This window comes from Haemorhous mexicanus, chromosome 21 (genome assembly GCF_027477595.1).
Source record: "Haemorhous mexicanus isolate bHaeMex1 chromosome 21, bHaeMex1.pri, whole genome shotgun sequence".
Taxonomy (NCBI): Eukaryota; Metazoa; Chordata; class Aves; order Passeriformes; family Fringillidae; genus Haemorhous; species Haemorhous mexicanus.
Window position 1 is genome coordinate 9,081,590 of NC_082361.1, and position 27,387 is coordinate 9,108,976.

At 49.8% G+C, this 27,387-nt stretch overlaps 1 protein-coding gene across 1 annotated transcript in view; it reads right to left on the reverse strand.

The window, feature by feature from the left end:
• Positions 1-27,387, reverse strand: part of CACNA1B (calcium voltage-gated channel subunit alpha1 B) — a 200,412-nt gene that overhangs the window by 99,426 nt on the left and 73,599 nt on the right. Inside the window, exons 10-14 of the mRNA XM_059865534.1 lie at positions 25,320-25,432; positions 18,417-18,529; positions 15,177-15,308; positions 13,635-13,707; positions 7,895-8,012 (exon numbers count right to left, since the gene is read on the reverse strand). Coding sequence (XP_059721517.1) covers positions 7,895-8,012; positions 13,635-13,707; positions 15,177-15,308; positions 18,417-18,529; positions 25,320-25,432 — 549 coding nt within the window. The remainder of the gene's footprint in view (positions 1-7,894; positions 8,013-13,634; positions 13,708-15,176; positions 15,309-18,416; positions 18,530-25,319; positions 25,433-27,387) is intronic.

Sequence of the window (27,387 nt, forward strand, 5' to 3'; positions counted from 1 at the left end):
CAGATTCCAGCCTCATTTTTCCCTCTTGTTGAAAAGGACAACCAGTGGAGCTGCAGGAAATGGGTCATTTTAAGCCAACATTTACATTTTTATACACACAGAGCTCTATAAAGTCGTGGAGAGCATGGAAAAATGAATCTCAGGTCATTGCTGCTGGGAGGAAACCTTGCTGGCCGACCTCACTGGAGTCAGGGTGGCAGTGGGGCCACCCCAGACTTGCTGAGCCCCCCACAGAGCTCAGCTGCCCCAGAGCAGCACCCCCAGCCCCGTTCATGAGCTCTGCTGATAAAACAGCCCCTAAGCCCAGCCCAGAGCCCAGCTAAGCCAGGGCACTGCCCACACCAGCCCAGGCCTCTCAGCAGAGCTCTGCATCCCATCCCTGAGACAGAACACTGGCCTGGAATTATTTATTCCTCTTTTACTTTCATTTTTCCACCAAATGATTTCAGCTTTTGCTGAGTTTATTGTTGTTATTCCAGCCTTGTGGCTGCAAAACAGCCCCAGAGCAGCCATAAATCAGCTGCCTTTGCACAGGGAAGGAGGGCAAGCAGAGCAAAACACAGCAAAACCCTTCTGCCAGGGAGAAAACGTGTCTGGCTCTGCACATCACCTGGGGACAGGAGAGTCACTCACTGCAGAGCTCTGTGGGCTCCTCCAGGCAGGAAAGTGCAGGGGAATGGTTCCTAAACCCACTGAAAGGACTGCAGGAGCTTTAGGAAACTAATTCAGGTATTTGCAGGAGGCTCCAGGAGAGCTGGAAAAGGACAGGGAGGGAGGGACAGGACACAGGGAATGGCTCCCACTGCCGGGGGGTAAAGTTTTATGGGATATTGGGAATGAGGAATTGTTCCCTGGCAGGGTGGGCAGGCCCTGGCACAGGGTGCCCAGAGCAGCTGGGGCTGCCCCTGGATCCCTGGCAGTGCCCAAGGCCAGGCTGGACAGGGCTGGGAGCACCTGGGACAGTGGGAGGTGTCCCTGCCATGGCAGGGCCGATCTATGAGGTCCCTTCCAACCCAAACAATTCTGGGATTTGCTGTCAGGTCCATGTTCCCAGCCTTGAGCTGTGGGGTGGAAGGGCAAGGGCAGGCCTGGGGTGAGGCTGGTGGGTGGGGGAAGGCAGAAATCCCTCCTGGGAGGGCAGGACAAGAGAGGGATGAACCCCAAGGGTGCTGCCAGCCTGCACGGGGATTTGGGGAGCCCATGGCCTCAGAGCCCTTCCCAAGGCTCCCCATCCCTCAGGGGGGTGTCTGGACAGCCAGACCAGCCAGGAGGGCTGCAGGGCTGATCCCCCTCTCCCAGACAGCCATCCTGGTGTCCCTGCAGCTCCATCCAGCCTGTCCCACATCAGGAAACTTCCCAGGCAGGCAGGGAGCAAAGCTGGCCCAAGCCAGCAGCTCACAGCCCCTCTGCTTCCCTCTCCAGGGTTTTACCAAACACAATTCAGCCCATGTCACCACATTTCTCCTCACAGAGAAAAGCAAGGCACAATTCTTCCCAAGAATATTTCTGGGTTTGACATTATCTGAACCTCAGAGAAAGGGAAAACAATTCTTATCTCATTTGCTGTGCCTGTGTTTGTGCCAAAGTAGAATGCAACGTGGAGATTGTTTACCCAGTGATGGTGTTTTGTTTCCTTGGCCTGTCAGGGCCAGGTGTGTGTGTGTGTGGGAACTGTCAGTGACAGTCAGGACATTCAGTGCAGTGTGTGCAGTTGAGTGCTTGGCAGATTCAGTTTAGATGCAATGTAATATAGTGTAATATAGGATAGAATAATATAGTCTAATAAAGTAATTAATTAGCCTTCTGATAAGATGGAGTCCTGCTCATCCTTCCTCCCTGCCATGGGGGTCCCTGCAAATACTGTAAGCCCAGACTGCAGAGCCAGGCATTCCCAGCTCTAATTCCCACTGAGGGAGTGTCAGACATTTTCTGTTTGATATTTACTGTTATTAGGTATTTCTCCAGCATTAGATGTTTATTTACTATTAGATATTTATCTGTTGTTAGATGTTTATTATTGTACATTTATATTGAGAGCTGTTTGTTATTGTTAGAGACTTATCTGTTATTAAATACCTATTATTAGTAAATATTTAGAATAGAGACCCAACAAGGCCTTGTTGAGCTTCTAAAGGGAGGAAATGATGCCTCAGGTGTTAACTTTTCTGTGTTTCACATTCTGTGCTGCTTTAGTGGGTGGGTCTGGGTTCACATCAGGGGATGGTGAGCTCTGTGCACAGAGCAGGGAGACAAAACAATTCCTGCTCCAGCTGGGCACCAAGGACAAATGATCCAAATCTCAGCCCAGGAGCACAAACCCCGTGGGCTGGAGAGAGAAAAACAAGCAGGGTGGGAGTGCCTGGGCTAAAGCTGGGCTGGGACAATGAACTGCAAGGTGCAAATGGAGCAGAGCTGATCCCAGGGAGAGACCCCGTGCCCGGCCGTGCATTTTGGGGCCATTTTGGTTCATCTTGGGTGCAGCCCTGGCTGGGCTCTGGTGCTGCCCAAGGTGGATCCATGGAGGCCTTTAATAAATCCCTGCTTTATTCTCCAGCTCTGTCCAGCCTCTGTTCTAGGGCAGCCTGCACAGGGCATCACCAGAGCCTGGTGCCCATCAGGTCTGGCTCCAGCAGGAGTTGGATCCATCCCTTTGGATGTTTCTCCACCCTCCCTGACTGCAAAGCCCTGCAGGGCATGGACACCGAGCCCTGGGGTCTCTCCAGCCAGGAAGCAGCACTCCTCCTGGGTTTTGCCCTGGGCAGATGATTCCTCAGGGCTACGGGGAGGTTTGGAGTGTGATGCCCATCACCTGCTCCTTCCTCCATCCCAGCAGGACAGCGAGGAGTGGGTGAGAGCACCTCGATCCCAGGGAGCCCAGTGGATACAGAACAGGAAAAACCAGTGCTGGAATCATCACCCCTCCCACACAGAGCCATGTCCTTCACAAAGACATTAATTCCCCCATTTTCTTTGAGGGTGGGAGGCTGAGGGCACCCCTGGGCTGTGCTGGGTGTTTGGGTTTTTTTCCTCTGGGGTGCTTCCAACAGTCTGGAAACACTTCCAAGCCTCCTATCAGGGAATAAAAGTCTCAGCAGGAGAACTGCCTCCCTCTCCCTGCCTCCCATACCCTCTGGAGGTGGCTCATGTAACAAAGGCAACCCCTGGAAACTGAATTAATTTCTTTTTATCAGATCAGCCTGCCCTGATCTATTCCCAAGCAGACACAGTCTGGCAGACTTGGGTGTTTCTGCCCCAAAAAAGATCCCTCAGTCCTCTCTGCAGGCCTGGGGGATTCCCAAATCTCTCCCAAACTCCAGGCTCTGCCCTAGGCTGTGTAACCTGGACGAGGCAGAGCCTGGAGCCAGAATCATCTCCTGCCTGGCACTTGAGGGCCAGGGAAGGGCAGCATCCTCCAGGCAGTTCCTGCTTTTCTTTACAGCCTCCTCTGCAGTTTTTCTTGGCGTATTTTTTCCTTCTTTTTTATTGTCTCAACAGATGCCTCAATTTATCAATTAAGTGGATAACAGTGAACGCAGGCATGGTGCAATTTCCTGGAAAATGGGCCAAATCCTGTTGTTACTTTAATCATAAAACTTTCATTAAACCTCTTCTGGTTCCACACAGACTCTCTGGAAATGGAAACGTAACATGAGACACTTCCCACTTAGAAAAACAAACTTTTCCTTGCCATGATGCATTGAAAAAGCAAATTCTTCCCTCTCTCTCTCTGTGCTCACAGAACCTCACCTGCAGCAAACTCATCCCAACCTGCAGGACTCAGGGAGGATCAAAGAATCCCACATGGCACATCCTCCTTCCTTCCTCGACGCCCCAGTGATGTCCCAAGGAGCTCAAGGAGCCACCAGCACGGGGCTGTGGGCACAGGGCATGGCAGAGGCACTGGGGATGTCTGGAGGAACTCAGGAAAAACAGCCCTGGATCACCTCAGCAACAGAAGGGAAAACAAGAGAGCTGCACCTGATGAGATTTAGGGAGAAGGTGGGTGAGGTTCCCACTCTCCAAATCCCAAATCCATGGCAGAGGCAGCAGATCCCCGTCTCTTGAACATGCCCTGCTCTTTCCCTGGTGCTGGAAGCCAAAGGAGCAGGGAGAGGTCCCCTCTGAATTAAAGGTGAGGAAGGGAATTCTTGCCCTGTTCCTCAGGAACGCTGGAGCTCAGCAGCTGGAGGTGACAAGCCTGATTACAGCCTAATCTCATTTCCAAACGCCAAGCCCAGAGGATTTTGAGCTGTCCCCTCCCTCCCAGCTCCCCTCTGACCCAGTTTTGCAGAGCCTGGTGTTTCTGGAAGGGGCTGGGCTGCTGTGAGATGTCTGAGCATCACTGCCACGGCTCCTCCAGCAATGGGATAAATCCTTGAGGACACTTGTGTGACAGGCACAGCTCCCAGTGCCTGCTCTGCGCCTCCCTGTCCCTGCTCCTCATCCTGAAGGACAGAATTCCAGCCAGGCCACAGGGCTGGAGCACTGCCGTGCCACCCATGGGCACCAATGTCATCGATGGCACCTTCTGTCCCCTCCACTCCAGCTGCAGCTGCCCATTTCTGCAGGAACTCTCTATTTAGCCCCAGCATTTCCCCCAGTTCACCTCTCCCCTTCTCCTGCATCTCCAGCACAAACAAGACTCCAAGGAAAAGAGGAATGCTGGGACTGTAACCAGTGAGAAGGTCAGGAAATCCTTGCAGGGGCTCCTGGGTGGAGCAGCAGCACTGGGAGCTCCCATCCCACTCTGGGGCGTTCCCATCCCACTCTGGGGCGTTCCCATCCCACTCTGGGGCGTTCCCATCCCACTCTGGGGCGTTCTCATCCCACTCTGGGGCGTTCCCATCCCACTCTGGGGCGTTCCCATCCCACTCTGGGGCGTTCTCATCCCACTCTGGGGCGTTCTCATCCCACTCTGGGGCGTTCTCATCCCATTTTGGGGTGTTCTCATCCCACTTTGCAGAACAAACAAAGCAGCCAGCGCTACCTCAGCTTAGCCACAATTCCTGGGCTTCCTGTTTTATAAGGATGCTCCCTCTGAATCCACACAGCTCGTGGCTGCAGCCACACAACCACAGAATCAATCACAGAATCACACAACCACAGAATTAACTAGGCTGGACAAGCCCTTTGAGATCAAGTCCAACCTAGACCTGACACCACCTTGTCACCCAGAGCCACATCCAATCTTTCCCTAAACACTGCAGGGATGGGGACTCCAAACCCCCTGGGCAGCCCCTGCACTGCCCAACCACTCTTTCTGGGAAGAACTTCTCCCTAAGGTCCAGCCTAAACCTCCCCTGGTGCAGCTTAGGGCTGTGTCCTCACACCAGCGATGCTGTGGCTGCTTGGTGCTGGCACTGTCACAGAGCACTGGCACAGGGACAGGGCCACCACAGCCCCTCTGCCCTCCTGGCTCTCCTCCTCACACCCAGCTGCTTGTGTATGAAATGTAAAATGCATATAAAACACAGCCTCCCTCCCCAAATCCCATCCTGGTGTCACTCTGTCCCTGCCTCCCTGGACCTCTGGGACACACCACCCCTTCCCCAGCAGACACCCTGGGACACTGGGGGGATGAAAGCTCCCAGTTTCTTGTTACCCTCGAGAGATTTCCATCTCTCAGAAGAACAAAACAGACACCTCATGTGCCAAGGCTTGGAGCACTGAACACTGCCAGAACGTGACACCCAAGATCCAGAATTAAATTAAATGTGGAGATGAGATAATTCTGAGCATTTGGGACAGCACAGCTGGTTAAGGTGCCCCAGACAAAGGCACCAAGAAAATGGAGCCTCATCTCCACCATCAACTACTCACCTCCACCAAACCCATCTCAATCCTCCCCTGGCTAAAAACAGTTCGTGAGGGCAGGTCCTGCTCTGACCTACCCTCCATTATTTCTCCCACAATCTAAATTAACTCTTAATAGAACATTTTCAAGGCAAACACAACAATTAAAATGAAATTCCTTTAAATTCAATGAAAAATTCTGACGTTGCCATAAGAAAAGCGACACCAAGTTGGACAACTCACCTCCAGTGCTGTCAGGAGCAAAGCCATGGCAATAATTTGGCTTTTAAAGGATGAGGCTGTGAGACTTGAGGGAAAAGTGGGGATTTCCAGCAGCGTGGGTGTAAGAGACGTTCCAGAGTTTCCTTCATTTTTCACTTCATGATCATCGCAAGGACCCTGCAGACCCCGACAGGAGCTCTGGCCTGGCTGAGGTGGATGTTTGCTGGATGTTGTGCCAAGTGATTGTTTGCAGGTGTGCTCGCTGTGCTTCACAGAACCCTGCTTAGAGCAGGTTCTGACAGAGGGTGGCCTGTCCTTGCACACTCACACCTGCCCCACAAGTTCTGACAAGTGGTGCCTTGTCCTTGCACACTCACACCTGCCCCGAGTTCTGACAGAGGGTGGCCTGTCCTTGCACACTCACACCTGCCCCCCGAGTTCTGACAGAGGGTGGCCTGTCCTTGCACACTCACACCTGCTCCATGAGTTCTGACAGAGGGTGGCCTGTCCTTGCACACTCACACCTGCCCCACGAGTTCTGACAGAGGGTGGCCTGTCCTTGCACACTCACACCTGCCCCACGAGTTCTGACAGAGGGTGGCCTGTCCTTGCACACTCACACCTGCCCCACGAGTTCTGACAAGTGGTGCCTTGTCCTTGCACGCTGACCCCTGCCTCACAGACCGAGGGGTCTCAACACAGTGGCCCAGGAATCTTCCCCACCTTTTGGCCAGGTGCCTCTCCTTTGGATGGAGACTGTATCAACTGGAACTTCTGAGAGGACTTTGGTGAACCCCCATGGACGACAGCGAATCTGTGCAGCTGCACCATGGGGATTCCGTCTCGTTGGTTGCAGCGTTGTGATTTCAGGGTTTACCTCAGAACCTCGAGTCTCTCCCCTGATAATTCCCTCCCAGGTGTGTCAGTCACCTCTCCTTCCCCCTCCCAGCACTGTCTGTCAGTCCTGGAGCTCCAGAAGGGCGTCAGTGACTGGCAGATTCAAAGGATGCCCTCTACCCCCCGGGGGCATTGGGCCATCCAGGTGTCTTTTGTCCCTTGAGACCTCCCCTCCTGTACCTGGTTGGTGGCTCCCTGTCCCTTCCCTGCCCTCTCCCCAGAGTTAAAAGGAGCAGCACCCAGGCGGGTCAGGAGTTCTGCTGGAGCTGGGGCTGGGTTCAGAGGCTGTGGGCCAGAACAAAGCTCTGATCCAAACCCTCCATCAGAACCAACTCCTTTCCTTCACCATCGCCTTAAAGCTTCTCCAGCAGAGGTAAACCCAAGGAGCAGACCCTGTTAGGGGGGAAGCTCCATCCCAGCCCCACCAGAGCTCCTGCAGGCCTGGACTTGTCCCCACGTGCCCAGCTGCAGCACCCAGCCAGCCAGAAGTGTCTCTGGGGTGAAACACCACACGGCCATGGCCAAAAGTGTCCCTGGGGTGAAACACCACACACCCATGGCCAAAAGTGTCTGTGGGGAGAAACAACACACAGCCATGGCCAAAAGTGTCTCTGGGGTGAAACACCACACACCCAGCCAGCCAAAGGTGTCTCTGGGGTGAAACACCACAGTGTCACTATTTGATTCTGCACCAAGGGCCAGACAAGCTCAGGCACGTCCCATCTGGCTATATTGGTAATATTCCAATAGTTGGTAGCTATATTCCCCTTCCCCCTCTGTCTTGCTGTCCTTTATTTCCTTTTCTGATCCCTCTATCCCATTTGCTGTTGGCCCTCAACAAAGGTGTTGTTGTGATTGAACTGACAGTCCCTGCTGTTTGTCTTCTGCACTTTTGGGATCTGGAAAGGAACCATCACCACCTCGCTTGCCCCAGCGGATGGTGACAGTGGGCAGGACTGTGGCACCAAGGATGGAAGGATACAGTTACCAAACAGGGTGAGCACGATGAAGTAGATGGAGGAGAACATTCCGGAATGGACGCCGCCCTGCGACTCTATGCCGTGGTACATCACAGCGTTCCAGTCCTCGCCCGTCAGGATCTGCACAGAGCAGGAGGGACACAGAGGGTCACTCACAGGAAAGGGTCACCCCAACACTCCACAGCTCCTGAAAGGTGGCACCCTCGGGCAGGGGGCTCTGACACTGACCCACAGCCAGACACTGGCACTGCTGAGGGCACACCTGGAGAGCTGTGCCCAGCTCTGGCCCCTCAGGCTGGGAAGGACATTGGGGACCTGGAGAGCATCCAGAGGGGACAACGAGGCTGGAGAGGGGCTGGGAACACAAACCCTGAGAGGAACCCCTGAGGGAGCTGGGGGTGCTCAGCCTGGAGAAAAGGAGACTCAGGGGTGCCCTCATCACTCTCACAGCTCCTGACAGGTGCCTGTGCTCAGCTGGGGCTGGGCTCTGTCTCCAGCAGCACTGACAGAACCAGAGCACACAGCCTCCAGCTGTGACAAGGGAAATTTAGGCTGGATATTAGGAGAAAGTTTTTCATAGAAAGCGTGATAAAGTTCTGGAATGGCTGCCCAGGGAGGTGTGGAGTCCCCATGCCTGGGTGTGTTTAACAAAGCCTGGATGTGGCACTGGGTGCCAGGGTTGAGTTGAGGTGTTGGGGCTGGGTTGGACTCCATGGTCTAGAAGGTCTCTTCCAACCCAGTGATTCTGTGAATTCTGTGAAAGGCAGCTCTGGGGGAGCCAGGCAGAGCAAAGCCACCAGGGAATATCCCTGGGAAATGAGGAGCCCGTGGGGGACACCAGTCACACCATCACCAGATGGGGGAGGGAGGGATTGTCCTGCTCTGCTCTGGGCTGGGGCAGCCTCACCCCCAGTGCTGGGTAGTTTTGGGTGTCTCAAGATCAGAAAAAGACCTAAAGCTGTGAGAGTGTCCAAAGGAGGGACACAGGGATGGGGAAGGGTCTGGAGGGGCTGTGAGGAGCAGCTGAGGGCTCTGGGATTGTTCAGCTGGAGCAGAGTGAGGGCAGAGCTCAGGGGGCTGCAGCTCCTCCCGAGGGGCAGCTCCCATCTCTGCTCTGGGACAGGGACAGGAGCCAGGGCACGGCTGGGGCTGGGCCAGGGCAGCTCAGGCTGGAGCTCAGGGCAAGGTTCTTCCCCCAGAGGGTGCTGGCACTGCCCAGGCTCCCCAGGGAATGGGCACGGCCCCGAGGCTGCCAGAGCTCCAGGAGCCTTTGGACAGCGCTGCCAGGGATGCCCAGGGTGGGGTTGGGGGGGCTGGGGTTGGTCTGGGTGACCCTGCCCTGCCCCTCTGGGTCACCTGCCCACTGCCCACCTTGACCAGGGGCTCTCACACAGGCAGAGGAAACAAAATCCACATTTGACATTCTGACCCTTCCTTCTCCCCCTCTCCCTCTCTGAGCCATGCAGAGACCCCAGGGTTCACAGTCTCGTGCAGGGCACTTCCCACAGCCCCAAGAGAGCCCTGAGCTCCCAGAGCAGTGCCCTCAGTGGGAGCTGTGCCAGTGCCAGCCCCTCTCGTGCCCTTCCTGCAGCCAGGGTTGGGTTTGCTCAGCTCCCCCAGCCCTCACTCGCTGTCCCCAGCTCTGTCACCTCCTGCCACCCCTCCTCTGCCCCCCGGGGCTGGCAGAGCCTTCCTGCAGCTGGAATGTGCCTGGGAATCACTCCGGGCACCCATGCAGGGGCTGCACACCGTGGGTTCCTCTTCAGTTTCCCCAGGTTTGACCCAGAGGGCCACAAAGCCCCAAAAAATCCCTAAACAGCCTCCGTGAGTGAGCGAGGACAGAGCAGGGGACAGCCTGAAGGGGACTCTGATGCTCCCTGTCCTTGGGCAGGGACAAGCACAGAGCTGCACCTCTATCGACCCAGGGCTAATTAACAACACAGGAACAATAGGAAAACTCATCAGTGTGCAAGAGTCCAACAAGCCTTGCCATGCTAAATGCTCATTTTGCACCTGTCTGAATTGCCTGGTGTTCCTTTCTTCACCAAAATCTGGAATTCTGGGCATATCAGCACATCCTCTGCCTGCCCTGGCAGAGCCAAACAATGACCACTTTTAGTGCATTAAAACACTGGGATGTGAAGATCCAACTCCTAAAGAGAAAGTTGTCTTTGGGTTTAGTAGGTGAAAAAGAAAAAAAACAAAAAAACCACCAAAAACTAAAACCAAAACAAAAACAACATCAAAAAGAAACAAACAAAAAACACAAAAAAAAACCCAAAAAACCCCAAAAACAAACGAACAAAAAAGAAGACAGAAAGCCCCAAGCCATATGTATCCTCTAGTAATGGAGTTCCATGTGCACACAGGATGCTTGGAATAACTGCAAATTCCAGCCTGCAAATTTCAGCCTGCAAACTGCAGCCTGGCTGGCAGCTGCTGAGAGAGAGGAAATTTCTGGCTGCCGGGATGGTGCTGATGACAGCACTGGGCACAAGCGAGTCTAGACACAAGGACACCCAGTGCAGACACCAACTCCTCTCCCAGATGCACAATTCAGCCTCAAATAATTCCAAAATCAGGATTCAGACCCAACAGTGCTGGAGCTACTCTGGATTTGCACCACAGAATATGAAAAAGGGCTTTAGGCTTTCAAATCTGCCACTCAATTATGCAGAGTATTGTCCACAAATGTGCATTCACAGAATTTCCATGAATTCACAGCTGCTCCTGCTTTCTGGGAATAGCCATAAAGTGATTTCTGATCACACAAATATTCATGGAAAGGGCAACCATTGGCAACTTTTCTATTTCCAAGCAGAAGACCAGGATTTGCAGGTATGACTAAGTCCAGCAGGGTCTGGGTTCAAAATCCAACTTTTGGATTATTTAGGAGTGGAAGAGCAGAACAAAAAGAGCAAGTTAAAAAAAAGAGATGTTTTATGGGGCTTCTGCAGAGAGATAAATAATGTGAACTGAGCAGCCTGCCTGGAGAAGCTGAGGATGCTCCCTGAGGGCCTGGAAGGAGGAGCTGGTGTCCTTCCCACTGCCACCCATCAGCTGCAGGAATTACTTAAGTAATTAGGGAGCAGCCTGAAGGATCCAGGATCTGCTGGCTCTGTCCTCAAGCAGTTAATGAAATTCCTTCTGCTCTCTCAGGTCTCTTTAGGGATGCTGCAAGGAATATTTGCTGAGGAGAGGGAAGGACAGCACTGCAGAGGGAGAGGCACAGGCAATGAGGGCTCAGGAGCAAGGGCACAGGTACCTAACACAGAACTTTGCTTTCCAGAGGCTCTGTGCTCAGGGATGTTGTTTCTGTGTGTATTTGGATTATTTCTGTTATTCCCTGGGCTCCAAACTGCCCTCAGCTGCCCCAAATGACCATCTGGAGTGCAGCTCACTGTTTAACACTGAGGGGCCAGCAGGTGAGGGAATAAAGCAGCTGTCAGGAGCTGCTGTGAAATGTTAATGGAATAATGAGGGACAGGGACAGGGACAGGACTGTGCTGCTTCCCGGGGCTGCAGTGCAAGGGAGGTGCCTGAGGGAAGGCTGAATGCCAGCAGCTCCAGGTCATACCCCACAGGCAGGGGGCTCTGACACTGACCCACAGCCAGACACTGGCACTGCTGAGGGCACACCTGGAGAGCTGTGCCCAGCTCTGGTCCCTCAGGCTGGGAAGGACATTGAGGACCTGGAGAGCATCCAGAGGGGACAACGAGGCTGGAGAGGGGCTGGGAACACAAACCCTGAGAGGAACCCCTGAGGGAGCTGGGGGTGCTCAGCCTGGAGAAAAGGAGACTCAGGGCTGCCCTCATCACTCTCACAGCTCCTGACAGGTGCCTGTGCTCAGCTGGGGCTGGGCTCTGTCTGCAGCAGCACTGACAGAACCAGAGCACACAGCCTCAAGCTGTGCCAAGGGAAATTCAGGTTGGATATCAGGAAGAAATTTTTTACAGAAAGAGTGATAAAGTTCTAGAATGGCTGCCCAGGGAGGTGTGGAGTCCCCATCCCTGGGTGTGTTTAACAAAGCCTGGATGTGGCACTGGGTGCCAGGGCTGAGTTGAGGTGTTGGGGCTGGGTTGGACTCAATGATCTTGAAGGTCTCTTCCAACCCAACCAAGTGATTCTGAGTGTCAGGAGCAGGGCAGAGCTCTGCTCCCATCCTGCCACTGCCACCCCTCATTTCCAGCTGTCCCCAGCAGCCTGTGAGGATTTCCAGAGGAAATCAGGGAGCAGGGCACAGGTACCTGACACAGAACTCTGCTTTCCAGAGGCTCTGTGCTCATGGATGTTGTTTGTGTGTGAATCTGGATTATTCACAGCTGGGCACTGGGCTCACAGGGACTCCCTCAGGAGCCAGGAGCTGAAGGTTGATGCTCCTCTGAGGGAGTTCAGGCTGAGCTCAGCCAGCTGCCAGGTGGACAAAACCCATCCTGGGTGTCCAGGGACAGGACCATGACCCAGCCTGGCCTGCTGGAATAAAAATGGGCTAAAGCAGAGGGCAGAAGGGTTTGCTTGAGAAGCTTCTTACACAGAGAATCTCCAAAAGTACAGGGGGACAGGATGTATCTAACTTCATTTATTCAGCACATTGAATGCTGACTCTGACTTCTTGCTGAAGTTATAAAAGAAAAGCTTGGAAAAGGATCCCAGCCCCAGAGTGAAGAAACACTGAGCTGCAGTTCAGGATTGGGATGGAAGGAGAGCAGGGGGTATCAAAGAGCCTCTGGGAGACCACAGTTAATCCAGGGCTGATGGCTTTTGCTGGGTTTAGCTCCTACCCCTGACATTCCAGACAAATATCTTAAACCCACGTGCTTTCCTTCACCCCACACTGGGACTAACAGGAAATATTCCAGCTGAGTGTTCCACAGCTCCAGTCCCAAAGCAAAACCAACATTCCCATGGCTCATATCCGGAGCTGCTCCCTGGCAATACCTGTCTCTGAGCCCTTCCTTTGAAGAGCAGGAAAATCTTATGCAAATCTTATGCAAATCTTAATCCCATGTGATGGGCAATATCCTGTGAGGTGAGCACTGAACCTGCCTCACATCTGGGCAGTGGCTCCTGCAGAGCTCCCTTGAGATTCTCTTTCTTAATCCAGAAATTGCCTTCCCTTCCTTTTTATCTCCTTTTGGGGTCGTGACACTGAAATACATCAGCCAGGCCTTCTGAGATCTGGGGAGTTTTGGATCAGGGGGAGCCTACACTGGGCAGGACAAGGCTGGAAATGCTGGATCTGTGAGGGTCACCTGCAGCTGGAGCAGCCCCAACTCTCCTGAGTTGGGTAACACCTGAAAACATTCTTTTTAAATTATTTTAAATTATTTAAAACCTTTTTTTTTTTAAGACAGGTAGGAAACAGCTGCAAATTCAGCTTCAAATCCAAACATTGCATCTGCCAGAGCTGCAACTCCGTGGGCAGGGGCTGGAGAACACAAAGGGCAAACCCAGATGTGGCACAGCCTGGGCACAATTCACAGAAATATCTATTTTATCAGCATTTTTTTCCCCTAGCAATAAATCTTTTGTTCTAGTTTTCCTTAATATCACAGCATTGGTTTTTAATTTGATTTTTAGTGATGCATGCATCGGTCAGCAAAGTAAAACACATGGGAAGGAAGAACTCCCCCTTTCCTAAATTCCACGGGGTTTTGGGGACTTGTTTGCCCTCCCTAAGCAGGAAGAAACACCCAGGAATTTCAGTTCTAGCACAGCCCCAGAACAAGGAATGGCTTTACCTGGAAGACTGTGAGGATGGCAGCAGGGAAGGTATCAAAATTCGTGGTTGGAGTTTCATCTTGGAAATTGAACCTGGAGAGAAGGGAGAAATAAAAACCAGAGTGGGGAGGGACAGGCAGCTCCAGGCAGCCCTGGAACACCCGTTAAACCCCCACAAAGCAAGTCAGGGAGCAGCATTTGTTCCACCTGGCTGTAACACCCCAGGCAAGCTTGGTGGGGAACATCTCCGAAGGTGCTTAACAGAACCATCAGCAAAAACTCAATTTCATTCCCAGAGAAAATTCCAATGCTTTGAAATTCATTTTCATCCCCAATTAAAATGAACAATCCAACTCTCCAATTATTCTGCAGAATGAGCCATTCCAAAAGTTTTCATCCTCATGTATAAAAGCCCAAATTGAAATGATTCTCTAAGCAGATAATTTCTTTTTACCATTTTAAAGATCAAATAGGTATTGACTGGGAAAATAAAAGACCAAACAAAACCATTTCATTAGTTCAGTTCAGAAGTGAGGCTGGAGTTAAATGGTAACACTGTGATGGTTCTTACTGCAAAATTCACCATTGCTGGCATTTGTAATGAGAATCATCAGATCCAACCAAACTGTGTTTTCCAGCAGGAAAATATTCCAGAGAGCCATTATATTTAATATTTGGATATTATATTTTATAGTGGATAAATACAACAGCACTCTGGTTACCAGGAAAGGAACCAGTACAGAAAGTGCTGCCCCCAGTCCTGTTTCAGCTCTGGGTGTCCTGGGCACCAGGGGATGATGGGGGAGCTTGGAACTGGGGACATTCTTCCTTAGGAAAGAACCCAGCTCCAGGGAAAACACTAGAACAGGAATTATTTCCCTATCCCAGCCCTGAAATCAGGGATATGAACCCTTGCAGGCAGAACAAAGATTCCTCAGACTCACTGTTAGCATCCTAGTTACTAAAAATGTTTAATTTTCTGTACTAACAGACACTAACCCCCAAGAGAACACTACATTTGACCTAAAGCTGTAAAAAAACCTTACATAATAATATCTTTCCTTAAATAATAAAAGTAAGCTTATAAGTGTGTAGTTTAAATAAATGTAATATCACAAATTAAAAAACTTAGAGTTTAAAGTTTTAGAATATATATTATATAAACCTAATTTGTACATATATTACAGAAAACAAAATAAAAGTTTTAAGACAGAAGCTAGGCCTTCTTCATCTTCTTCTTCACCTCCTTCTTCATAGGTTTAAGTAGTATTGTGTCATTAAACAAATGATCCACATTACAAAACACAAATAGTTAGTTATTGAATTAAAAAAAAGTTAAGTGTAATTTCTTAATTAGAAAGTTTATCTTTAAAAGACCTTGTAAAAAAGGAGATACAACTCCATTTTTTTGGTTTGTTAAAGAAAAGTACTATATAACTCACAACTTATAAAACTATAACATAAATAAAAATAAATAAACATCTAAGTCCAAACAAAAAATGCAGTCTCACAATTTAATCCTGGCTTTAAGAAAGGAAAAAAAAAAAAAAACAACAACTTACTGCCCTCCGAAGAGCTGCATCCCCAGCAGAGCAAAGACCACGATGAAGAGGAAGAGCAGGAAAAGCAAACTGATGATGGACTTCATGGAGTTCAGCAAGGAGACCACCAGATTCCTCAGGGAATTCCAGTACCTGCATTGGATCAGAGCAGCCAGGGTAGAACATGAGTGGGGAAGAGCCTTTGGGGAGGAATTAACAGGAATTTATATCCCACGTGTCTCAGGTGTAGCTGGGTGTGTGTTCTATCCCCATCTGTCAGAGCTGGGGCAGTTCTCTCTGTTCACTGGGCAGGTTTCTTTATCTCTCCCACAGCCAATCCTCCCTCCAGGAGATCTCTTCTGTCCATGGCCAGGGAGTGTCCCTGCAGGGCTGATCAAATTCCATCATCCCATGGGGAGATGCTCCGCCCAGGGGAGGAGCCAAGCATTCCTACCTGGATCCAATCTGACCTGGGAACAGCACAGCAGCCTTTGCCCACTGCATTCCCAGAGGAGCAGCTTTCTCCTGCCCTGCATTCCCAGAGGGAGAGCAGGCCCATCTCCAGCAGCCCTGGAGCTGCAGAGGAAAACTCCCCCCTTGTGCAGGATCCCTGCTCCAGCAGAACCACAGCTGGCACTGCAGGAGGGCTGAGGCCCCCTGGGATGGGACTGTGCCACCACCCTGAGCCCCCCTGGGATGGGACTGTGCCACCACCCTGAGCCCCCCTGGGATGGGACTGTGCCACCACCCTGAGCCCCCCTGGGATGAGACTGTGCCACCACCCTGAGCCCCCCTGGGATGGGACTGTGCCACCACCCTGAGCCCCCCTGGGATGGGACTGTGCCACCACCCTGAGCCACCCTGGGATGGGACTGTGCCACCACCCTGACACACTGGGGCTCAGGGTATAGTCTCACTCTGGCAGTGGGTTTTTTGCACTATTGCATTTGTATTTTTAATTTTCTTAGTAAAGATACTCCTATATCCTTGCCTGAGAGCCCCTTAATTCCAGAATTATAATAATTTCCATGGAGAGGGTTTGCATTTTCCATTTTACAGGCAGCTCCTGCCTTCCTCAGCACACACCTGTCTGTTCACCCAGGCACTGGGATAATGCAGGATTCCCCCTGGGAGCTGCAGGGACCTGGCTCTGGTCACGCAATGAACTCAATTCTGTCATTTGGGGTGAAAAATCCACTTAAGTAAGGCAGGGGAACTTCAGCCTCAGTGGCTTGAGAGTGTCACTTGCTGTCCTGAGAAGGGGCAGAGCCCTCAGCTGGGTTTGTGAAGTTAAATCTCTTCTCCCAAGGAATGAGCAATAACAGAGGGAATGGCCTCAAATTGTCCCACACAGGTTCAGGTTGGGTATTGGGAACAATTTCCTCATTAAAATGTTTGTCAAGCCCTGACCAGGCTGCCCAGGCAGTGGTGGGGTCACCATCCCTGCAGATGTGGCACTTGGGGACATGGGTGAGTGGTGGCCTTGGAAAGACTGGTTGGACACAATGGCCTTGAAGATCTTTTCCAACCTAAATAATTCCATGATTCATCCCTTTATCATGGTGACTGCAATCTGTGGTCAGGACCCACAAAAATAAAATTGTAACTTGCAAAAACCTCCCAAATATTTACGAAGCATTGCACCCAATCAGCAAGAGCAGATCTCAGCAGCTCTGGGTAAAATGAACTGGTGAAAATTGTTTTGAATTTTCTGCAAACCCAGGAGTTTCCCACACATAAATCAGTGCAAAGGTACAGCACAGTGACATTTTTGGTGCAAGCACTCACTTTTTTTGCTGGGCATTTACAGAACTTAAAAGTTCTGACCCTGTCTTTTCCAAATGACACAGTACCACACACAAACCTGGGATCTGAATAATAATAATTAGCAATAAACAATTAGCAGGTACAAATTAGCCCCACAGAGCTACAAACCTCATTCCTGGTTACTTCAAATGACTGTTTTGCTCAGATTTTCTGTATCTATTTCAGGTGGTTGGGGTGTTTTTGGAGGGAGGGGTTGTCCCTGCTCCTGTTACTTCAAGCCATGAAGAATTCAGGGAGTGATGGAAGCAAGGGAGCACTGAAGAGGTATGGGTGTAAAAAATAAGGTTGAAAACAACAGCAGGAGCACCTAAATTTGTCATCAATTTCCACAGCAATCCTGCAGAAACAGCTCTGGATGGGTTTGGAGATGGCACAGGAGCTGTTTGCTGAAGCCAGCACACATTGACTCAAGGCAGGAGCACAAAAACAACAGAAAAGCTGTGGAAACCTGAGTGAAAATTCCACCTCAGAGCCTCCAGCCTGAAAAACTCCAACATTCCCAGCCCAGGCAGCAGGAACACATTTCAGATTTGTGTCTGCACAGCAGCTCAGCCCCAGGATTAGCACCCAGCAATCCCCAGGGAAGCTGCTTTTCCAGAGCCTGGATACTCGAGGAATTGTCATCAGATCACTAGAAAGTTGATGGGACTTAAAAAGAAAATAAAACTTGGGGTTTTTACCACAAAATACAAGTGATAACACAGTATTTTTGTTTTAAACAAACCTGAAGATAAAGGAAAGAAGGACATTCTAAGTTGACGGGACTCAGAAAGAAAAAAACAACTTTTTACCACAAAATAGGAGTGATAACATGAGACTTCTGCTTTAAACAAGCTTAAAACCAAAGCAAAAAGGATATTCTCCTGTCAGCCCACTGCCATTCCCCCTTAAGGAACTGTCATCAGATCAGTGGGAAGTTGATGGGACTTAGAAAGAAAATAAAACTTGGGGTTTTTACCACAAAGTACAAGTGATAACACAATATTTTTTGTTTTAAACAAGCCTGAAGCCAAAGCAAAGAAGGACATTCTGCTGTCAGCCCACTGAGGAACCAAGGGCAGACAAACCTGGACGCGAGGCTGAGGAGAGAAAGGGCTCTTAAAATCCACTGGGGGTGTAAATCCAGGCTCAGGAATTCCAAAAATTTCCAACTGCCCATCCAAGGAAAGGGGAATTCTGCATCTGCAGATTCAATCTGCTCCTGTCCCCCCCAGCCAGTGCAGACCTTGGAGGTTGGGGCAGGCAGGGATTTTGTGCCAGCTGCCCCAGAGGGTTGGGGCATTGCTTTTTGGTTTATTTTTAACTTTGTAGTGATTTAATTATTAGTTTACTGTTGATAAATGTGGAAAGCACTCCTCCTGGCCCTGGGGCTGGGGCCAGGGATCTCCTGGGGTGCTCAGAGCCTGCTGTGGGTGCCAAGGGAGCTGCACTTACTTGGTCACTTTGAAGATCCTCAGCAGCCGCAGGGCGCGCAGGACGCTGATGCCAAAGGAGGTTCCCGGCTTCACTGCAGCCCAAATCACCTCAAAGATACTGCCCACGATCACCTGCAGGGAGAGACCACCTCAGAGAGGGCATCTCGGGTTTCTGTGCTCCCCAGAAAGTCTCTTTTTCCCCAGCCCTGCGACCAAAGAAGAAGTCAAGATTCCTCGGTTCTGTTTTCAAGGCTGTTTATTTTCTCTTATCTATTCCATTCCTTCTCTGACCTGCTGAGCTCTGTCCAGCAGGTCAGGCTGTAGCACAGTCCCTGCCCTTGGGGTGGTGTTGGCTTTTTATACTAAGAACCACGTGTACTTTATTTACAATAATTTCCCAATACCCATCACCTATGTTAGTCTGTGTCTACCCTAAACCAATCCAAAAGTGTCACCATCCCAGCAGAAGATGGAGGGCTAGAACAAGACAGACAGAACATGCCCAGATTCCTCCATCTTGCCTCCTGAACCCCCATTCTAAATCCCCAAAATTCTGCCTTTTCACCCTGTGACAAATTCACTATCATTCTGCTCAAACTCTTGTGGCTTGTAACTCCTCACACAAAGTTGGTAATTGTTTCCATGGGTTAAAATCAAAGGCACAGGTGTTTCTGACTCTGTGCCAAGGTCTCTGAGCCTCCTGCCAGGGTCTCGAGTCCTCCAGGGCAACCAGAGGAATATCCTGGGTCCAAAAAGGGCAGAGCTGCTGCTGAGCTCCCTGGGGTGCTCAGGAACCAGAGTTCAGGCTGTTCAGGAGAACCTAAATTAGCCAGGAGAACTGGAAAAACCTCACCCCAGCTTTCTCCATAGCCAGGAGGAGAACACTGTGATTATACACAGAGAGGAGCTTGTTGCTTTCTTCTCTAGCAATCAAGCTACCTTAAAATACCTTTTTTTTTTTTGAAGGACACTGTGATTTTTAATTAGATTTTTTTAATGCTGGCTCAACTGCAAATGCCAGCAGTTGATGGGACTCAGGAAGAAAATAAAACTTGGGGTTTTTACCACAAAATACAAGTGATAACCTGAGATTTCTGCTTCAAACAAGCTTAAAACCAAAGGAAAAAAAGGACATTCTCCTGTCAGCCCACTGTCATTCCTTTTCCCACCCCACACAACCTGCAGAGGTGCAAGAGGGCACTGCCCCATCCTCCCCTTCCCATCAGAAGGATTAGAACTCCTCATCTACAGCAGAACAGCAGCTCTGGGTAACATCTACCAGAAACTTCTGGCAGCTGAGAGTCTTTAGGAGAGCAATTAAAGCAATAATTATTATGAGATCATGCAAAGCCTTTGGTACAAACATCCCATCATCTGCCCTCAGCCTTGGGGTGCTGAAAAAACTGTCCCAAATCAAGGTGGGCTTTTCAAATTTTGTTTTTCTGGTTGGTTTAAGGATGGCAGAGAATTCACCTCAAGCAAGGGAAAAATCTTCTCAAAAATCCCTCATTAGGAAAAGGACAAACAGCGATGGGTTGAGCACAGCTGGGAAGGACAATTAAACCCACACAGGTTTCAGCAGAGTTAATAGGATCAAACAGGCATTTCCCTGCCAATTGCTGGTGTAATTCACATTAACCCAACACTTCTGAGCTCCCACTGCCTGTGGGCCCTGCTGGGCAGAGCACACCATAAACACCAGTTCAGAACTGGTTCCCACCAGAGCCCAGCTGGTTTGTGCTGTGGGAGGGAGGATAAATGGGGGCAGCAGCACTGGGAACCCCTTTGTTACAAAAAGTTCTGGAGAATCCTAAATTAGCCAGGAGAACTGGAAAACCCTACCCCAGCTTTCTCCATCCCAGGAGGAGAACACTGTGATTTATACACTGAGAGGAGCTTGCTGCTTTCTTCTCTAGCAATCAAACTACCTTAAAACATCTTTTTTTGAAGGACAATAATTTTTAATTAGAACTTTTTAATGCTGGCTCAACTGCAAATGCCAACAGTTCCTCTTCCCACCTTTTTATTACAAAAACTTGGATGTCTGAAAATTCCATCACTGCTTGAGTGTCCTGCAACACCCACTGTGCCCTGAGCTTCCAGAAAATACAGAGGGAAAGGGAATCCCACAAGAGTTGATAATTCCAGTGCCTGCCATCTGAAGAAGGAACTAAAACTTCTCTCCCACCATTGGGATCCCTCATTGTCTCAGGTGTAGCTGGGTGTGTGTTCTACCCTCATCTGTCAGAGCTGGGGCAGTTATCTCTGTTCACTGGGCAGTTTTCTTTATCTCTCCCCCAGCCCATCCTCCCTCCAGGAGATCTCTTGTCCATGGCCAGGGAGTGTCCCTGCAGGGCTGATCAAATTCCACCATCCCATGGGGAGATGCTCCGCCCAGGGGAGGAGCCAAGCATTCCTACCTGGATCCAATCTGACCTGGGAACAGCCCAGCAGCCTTTGCCCACTGCATTCCCAGAGGAGCAGCTTTCTGCTGCCCTGCATTCCCAGAGGGAGAGCAGGCCCATCTCCAGCAGCCCTGGAGCTGCAGAGGAAAACTCCCCCCTTGTGCAGGATCCCTGCTCCAGCAGAACCACAGCTGGCACTGCAGGAGGGCTGAGCCCCCCTGGGATGGGACTGTGCCACCACCCTGAGCCCCCCTGGGATGGGACTGTGCCACCACCCTGAGCCCCCCTGGGATGGGACTGTGCCACCACCCTGAGCCCCCCTGGGATGGGACTGTGCCACCACCCTGACACACTGGGGGGCAGGGCATAGTCTGACCTGGGCAGTGGTTTGTTTATTTTTTTGTTTGTACTATTACATTTGTATTTTTAATTTCCCTAGTACAGCACTGTTACTCCTATTCCCGTATACTTGCCTGAGAGCCTCTTAGTTTCAAAATCATAATGAGTAAAATGTAATTATGTTTTGGAGTAAAATGTAAATAATTTGGAGTAAAATGTAAATAATTACATTTTTCATTTTCCGTTTTACAGGTGGCTCCTGCCTTCCTTAGCAGACACCTGTCTTTTCAAACCCAGGCACTCATGAATCAGCAAAAACCTTTCCTCAGCCCCTGTACATGGCAGTGATAATTAATTTTCCTCAGCAGCCCCTCCTGGAAGCCTGGTTCCCCCTGGACTGCTGCTCCCCAGGCAGATGTTGCTCTGGTTTGTTGTTTCACCCTTTGAGCTCGCACGGTTCCATCTCGATGGTTTGTCAGACAAAACTGGGTACAGAGCTCTGTGATGTTCCAGGGCTGCACTCATTCTGGGGGCTGGAAGGTGGGTGAGGGAGGGAAAAACACAGACAGAAGGAGGATCCCTATGGATTCTCTGAAGGAGGAAGAATTAGCAACAGATCAACAGCTTTTCCTGCTGGGAAACCCTCGGCGGAGCTCCCTGCCAGGGCTGCACAGCCCACAAAGCTCAGACACCTCAGTGCAGCTTTTGCCTTGTGCAAGCTCCTAAATCACCTGTCCCTGACAAGGTCTCGTTGTGAAAGGAGCATCCTGGATCTGGGGATCCAAGGAAATTGGCAGCCAGCCTGGGGGGCAGCTCAGAGCCCACCCAGTGCAGGACATCAGCCCTTGTGCTGCCCATGGTGGATCCATTGAGGCTTTTAATAAATCCCTGTTTTATTCTTTAGCCCTGTCTAGCCTCTGTTCTAGGGCAGCCTGCACAAGGCAACAGTGACACCCCTAAAGGACAATTTATGGACAGTCTGGGTCTGGGCACTGTCCCTTGTGCTGTGCAGGACAACCCATCCTGCCACTGTCATATTTTCTGAAAAATCCTCTTTTCCCAGGATTCTTCTCCTGGGAAGCTGAGAAGCCTCAGAGAGAAATGAAAACAATATTATCTCAATTGCTTCTCCTGTGTTTTGCTGCTTTGGAATGTGGCTGGAGATTGTTTATCCAACATGTGAATTGTTTTTACTTGATGACCAATCGTGGTCCAGCTGTGTTGGGGCTCTGGAGAGTCACAGGTTTTCATTGGTATCTTGTTAAGCCTTCTGTCTGGATCCTATCTCTATTCTTTAGTATAGTTTAGTATAGCATTCTTTTATATAATATAGAACATAAAATAATAAATTAGCCTTCTAAGAACATGGAGTCAGATTCATCATTTCCTCCCAACAGGGGACCCCAAAAATACCACAGATCATCCCAACCCTCTGAGCCACTGTGATAGTACAGGGATAAAATGTTTCTAAAATCATGGGATATTCAGGGGGGGTTGGAAAGAAAGGTCGGGCCTGGCAGGCCCTGGGAAAATGTTACTGGATCATGCAAAACTGCACCTGTATAATCATTTAATGGCTATGATAAATGATGTGATTGTTAAATGTGGTAATTGGATATAATTATTGTTTAATCGTAACAAGAATCCTGAGAAATGATGTTTGGGGGGTTTGATGGAAATTACAAAATCCATGCTTGGATGAAATCAATGTATACAATAGAACAATATAAGTTTAATAATTAATATGTAGTTTTATAATTATATGGGTAATAAAAGGTGTTCATCCTGTGAAAAATGCCTATTTTATGATTGGCTTTTCACAAATATTAAAATGAGTATTATGTGTTATGTTAGAAAGTTAGGCTGTATTAATTTTTTTTAAGTAGTGTGTTAAATATAGTTTTAGGTTACAACAAAATGTTAAAATAGAAACTATGCTATGTAAGATACTTTTTTTAAAGAAAGGACTTGCAGTGAGATAGCAGCCACAGCACACCTAAATCTTTCAGAGAAAGAGAATTTATTGCTCCCTTATCAGAAGAAATGAACTTCTTCCTGCCTCTCAGCCCTGAAGAGCCGTCAGGATTCAGAGGAAGAAGCTGACACTGCCCAGGGAGCATCCTGTGTTGGAATGGAATTTATGCATCATGGATGAGGTGTAGGAATATGCAACAGGCTGTTGCTTTTAAGGGTTAATCCTCTGTTTAGGGGTTTCCTCTTTTGGCTTATTTTGCCCAGAAAGAGGCACCCAGACTGTCTGTAACTCTTTGTTTTTATTGTCCCGTGTTGTCCTAATCCAAATTGTTCAAATTTTTATTACTCTAATTATATTACTATTTTTATAACCATTTTATTACTATTAAACTTTTAAAATTTTAAAAACAAGTGACTGGCGTTTTTCACAATCCCAAACCCATGTTGGAGTCAGATTTGGGTCTGTACCCCTGACACCCAGAGCTCTTCAATAAAAGCACCTGCATGTAACCACTCTGTGATTATGTGTTTCTGAGCAACCCCAGCTACCAGGACACCCCAAAACCAGAACCCCACATCTGGGACAGCCTCGTGCAACACCTCAGCGTGCTGGACACAAGTGGGTGATTGAACCTCAAATTCAGTTTACTCTGAGCTTTGCTGCTGCCACAAGCACAGCCACAAAAAGAATAAATTGGCTCTACTCAGAGCCTTGGATTTAGGAGGGTCACTCGCTGAAGGTGACAACAGCTCCTCCTCCCTTGTGGGAGCAGAGGAATTTGGCTTCATGGAGGAAGAGTCACTCCCAGCATTTTGGCAGATAAAAGCCAGAAACAGCAGCCTGAATGTCAGAGCAGGGCTGGGTGAGGAGTGCAGTGACCTGAGCCCCTCTCCCTGTGCCTGTGGCTGGATCCAGAGCTCCATATCTGGGGTGTTACAACAGCCTGGGTCCTGCTCAGCCCACTGCAGGTAAGAGAGGGGAGTTCTCCTCTGAGCACAGATTACAGCTAATAGCTTTTAATGAATAAATTAACATCCACACGCCAGGCTCCCTGTCAGGTGGAGCCAAACCCAGCCCCGCTATTCACACCAGAGCTGCAGTTGGAGCCTGGACTTCTGCACTGAAAGAATTGGAATTATTGCCCTGCTGTCACCTCATCAGGTGTTTGCTCTGCTGCTCCTGGTGACGCCTGTAAAGCTCTGCCCGTGTGACTCCAGGTGAAGGCTGCTCAGTGGGTGACACGAGCAGGAAGGTGTGTGGGGGTTTTTTTTCGTCTTTCAATCAGCTTGTTGCAAGGGGAGGGACAGAACCTGCCAGCAATCAGAGCACTCCAGGGTGCTGATGCCGCCAACAGCCCGGGGCTGGAGGAAATGAAATCCCCCGGCTGTCACTTCCCTTCCAAAAGGAGGATAACGAGGGAAGCTTAATGTATTCCACTGCTAATTTATACAGGGGCTGCTCCCCCCAGGAGCACTTCCCGTGGATTTCCACACTCATCCTCAAACACCCAGCACCTGAATGACAGGAGAGACACCTGCTCGTCCCAGGGAGGGCGTTCAAGGACATGGAGTGACAGGATGGAGGGGATATTGGGAAGGAATTCTTCCCTGTGAGGGTGGGGAGGGGTTGGAATGGAATTCCCAGAGGAGCTCTGGCTGCCCCTGGATATTGTAAATCAACTGAGACTCCTATGAAGGGGAGAGAGAATGATGCATCTGATTCCATCATCAGAAGGCTTATGAATGACTTTATTATACTATACTATGTACATTGCATCCAAACTGAACCTGCCCTGCACTCACTCTTGCTCACAAGGGCACAGAACTGCACTCATCTCTGATTCTCCCGTGACTGTCCCAGGACAGTCCCACACACACCTGGCCCTGACAGGCCAAGGGAACAAAACATCCTCACTTTGGGCAAACCATCTCCATATTGCATTCTACTTTGGCACAACGCAGGCACAGCAAATGATAAGAATTGTGTTTTCCTTCTTCTCTGCCTGTCTCACAGCTTCTCTCTGTTCCGAGGGCATGTGAATACCACACCTGGATCCCTGGCAGTGCCCAAGGCCAGGCTGGACGGGGTTGGGACAACCTGGGACAGTGGACGGTGTCCCTGCCATGGCAGAGGGTTGGAATGAGATGATTTCAACCACCCCAAACCATCCCATGATTTATCCACCCTGCTGGACGTTACTCACCCCAAAGTCAAAGCAGTTGAATGAAGAGTGGAAGTAATTCCTTGGCCCCAGCCCATACATCTTCAGAGACATCTCAGTGAGGAACAGCCCCAGGAAAACAAACTCTGCGAAATCTGGGAACAGGAGAAGAGACTAAATTAATCCATGAGCCCTTGGTGGGCAGAGCTCTTCGTGCAGGGAACTTTTTGTTCCTTTTTGCACAGCACCAAGGGCCTGCTGGCAGAAGGAAATCCGTGTGCAATGGCAAAGAGGAGCCAGGCAGAGTTTGGCACAATTCTTTCTGTGTGTCCATGAGCTGTGTGAAGGCAGTGCCCACCTGCACCCTTGGGTGGGGGAAGGAGCATTAAATCATATCCTCATTGTCTCTAGAAAGGAATTTCAAAGGAAAGCCCTGGATCTCATATTTTTAAAGGTCAAATTTAATTGCAGAGATGTTTTGGGACTTCTGTACTTGCAAGAGATGGAAACTTTTGGGTGTGGGGTGTAAGTTTCTGTACCATCCTCTGATGATAAAAATACCTTTCTACCCAACAGAAGTGCTGACTCTGAGGGCTCATATTCAGAGGTGTTGTGTCTCCTGTTACCACATTTATTTTTATTATGTCTTTATAGCCCTGTAATTATGGAAGAGCCCCTTCTGTTTCCTTTTTCTTCACATATCACAGTCTGGGAAGCTTTTGATGGGAAAATTTATCACCTATGATGAAACAAAGGGCAGAAAGAACAGAGCTGGAGGCATCAATTTCTACATCAAGTTTTGAGAACTTGAAGCTACAGCAAACACTGCCTTTGGCATTTTAAGTTTGGATCTGGAGGCCAATAAGCAACAGCAAGAGTGAAATGTTAAAAACAAAACCAAAAAAAAAAAAAAAAAAAAAACCAAAAGAGGCAAAAACCACCTACACTACCAAGAAAAACCAAACAGCAGAAGGCAAAGCTCTCTCCCTGGAGAAAAGATGAGGAAAAGAATCAAACCTCAAAAGGTGGGAATTAATCACCTTGTTTAGTGCAGCACAGGAGGTTCTCAGAGGCTGCAGCAGAACAGATGCTACAAGAAAGTCTCTTGTAATTTCAATTTTATGATTCCAGGAATGAAAAAAAGGAGATGGTGCCAAACTTTATGCAGAGGTGCACAGAGACAGAAAAGGGGCAACAGACACAAGGAAAATTTCAGCAGGATGAGCCTGGATTCCAAGTGCTTTGCACTCTGGGGCAGCTCCCATCTCTGCTCTGGGACAGGAGCCAGGGAAAGGCTGGAGAATGAGAGCACACAGCCTCAGGCTGCACCAAGGGAAATTCAGGTTGGATATCAGAAGAAAGTTTTTACAGAAAGAGTGATAAAGTTCTGGAATGGCTGCCCAGGGAGGTGTGGAGTCCCCATCCCTGGGTGTGTTTAACAAAGCCTGGATGTGGCACTGGGTGCCAGGGTTGAGTTGGGGTGTTGGGGCTGGGCTGGACTCGATGGGCTTGAAGGTCTCTTCCAACCCAACCCAGGGATTCTGTGAATTCTGTGAGACCAGGGCAAGGTTCTTCCCCCAGAGGTGCTGGCACTGCCCAGGCTCCCCAGGGAATGGGCACGGCCCCGAGGCTGCCAGAGCTCCAGGAGCCTTTGGACAGCGCTGCCAGGGATGCCAGGGTGGGGTTGGTGGGGGGCTGGGCAGGGACAGGGGTGGCATTGGATGGTCCTTGGGGACCCCCTCCAGCTCAGGAGATTCCATGATTCCACCATCCTCTGACCTCCTGCAATCTGCAGCTTGAGCTGAGTGTGGGGAGAGATTTCCATTCTGCCTTGGATTTCCATTCCCAGCCTTGCACATCCATAGGGGGTGAGCAGAGCTGGCCCAGGGCCATCCTGGGTGTCTTTGGAAATGCCTTGACAAACGCAGCTTCAATTACTCAAAATAAAAAAGGGGTTTTAAATTTTAAATTAATTTAAAATGAAAGCCAGTCATGGAACACCATGGGCATAAAGTTCCCTGAAATCCAGGAAGCAATAATGAGATGAGAGAGGCTTTATTAACACCATACTGAGGAGCCTGCAAGGACACCTGTGCCAACATTTGCAAAA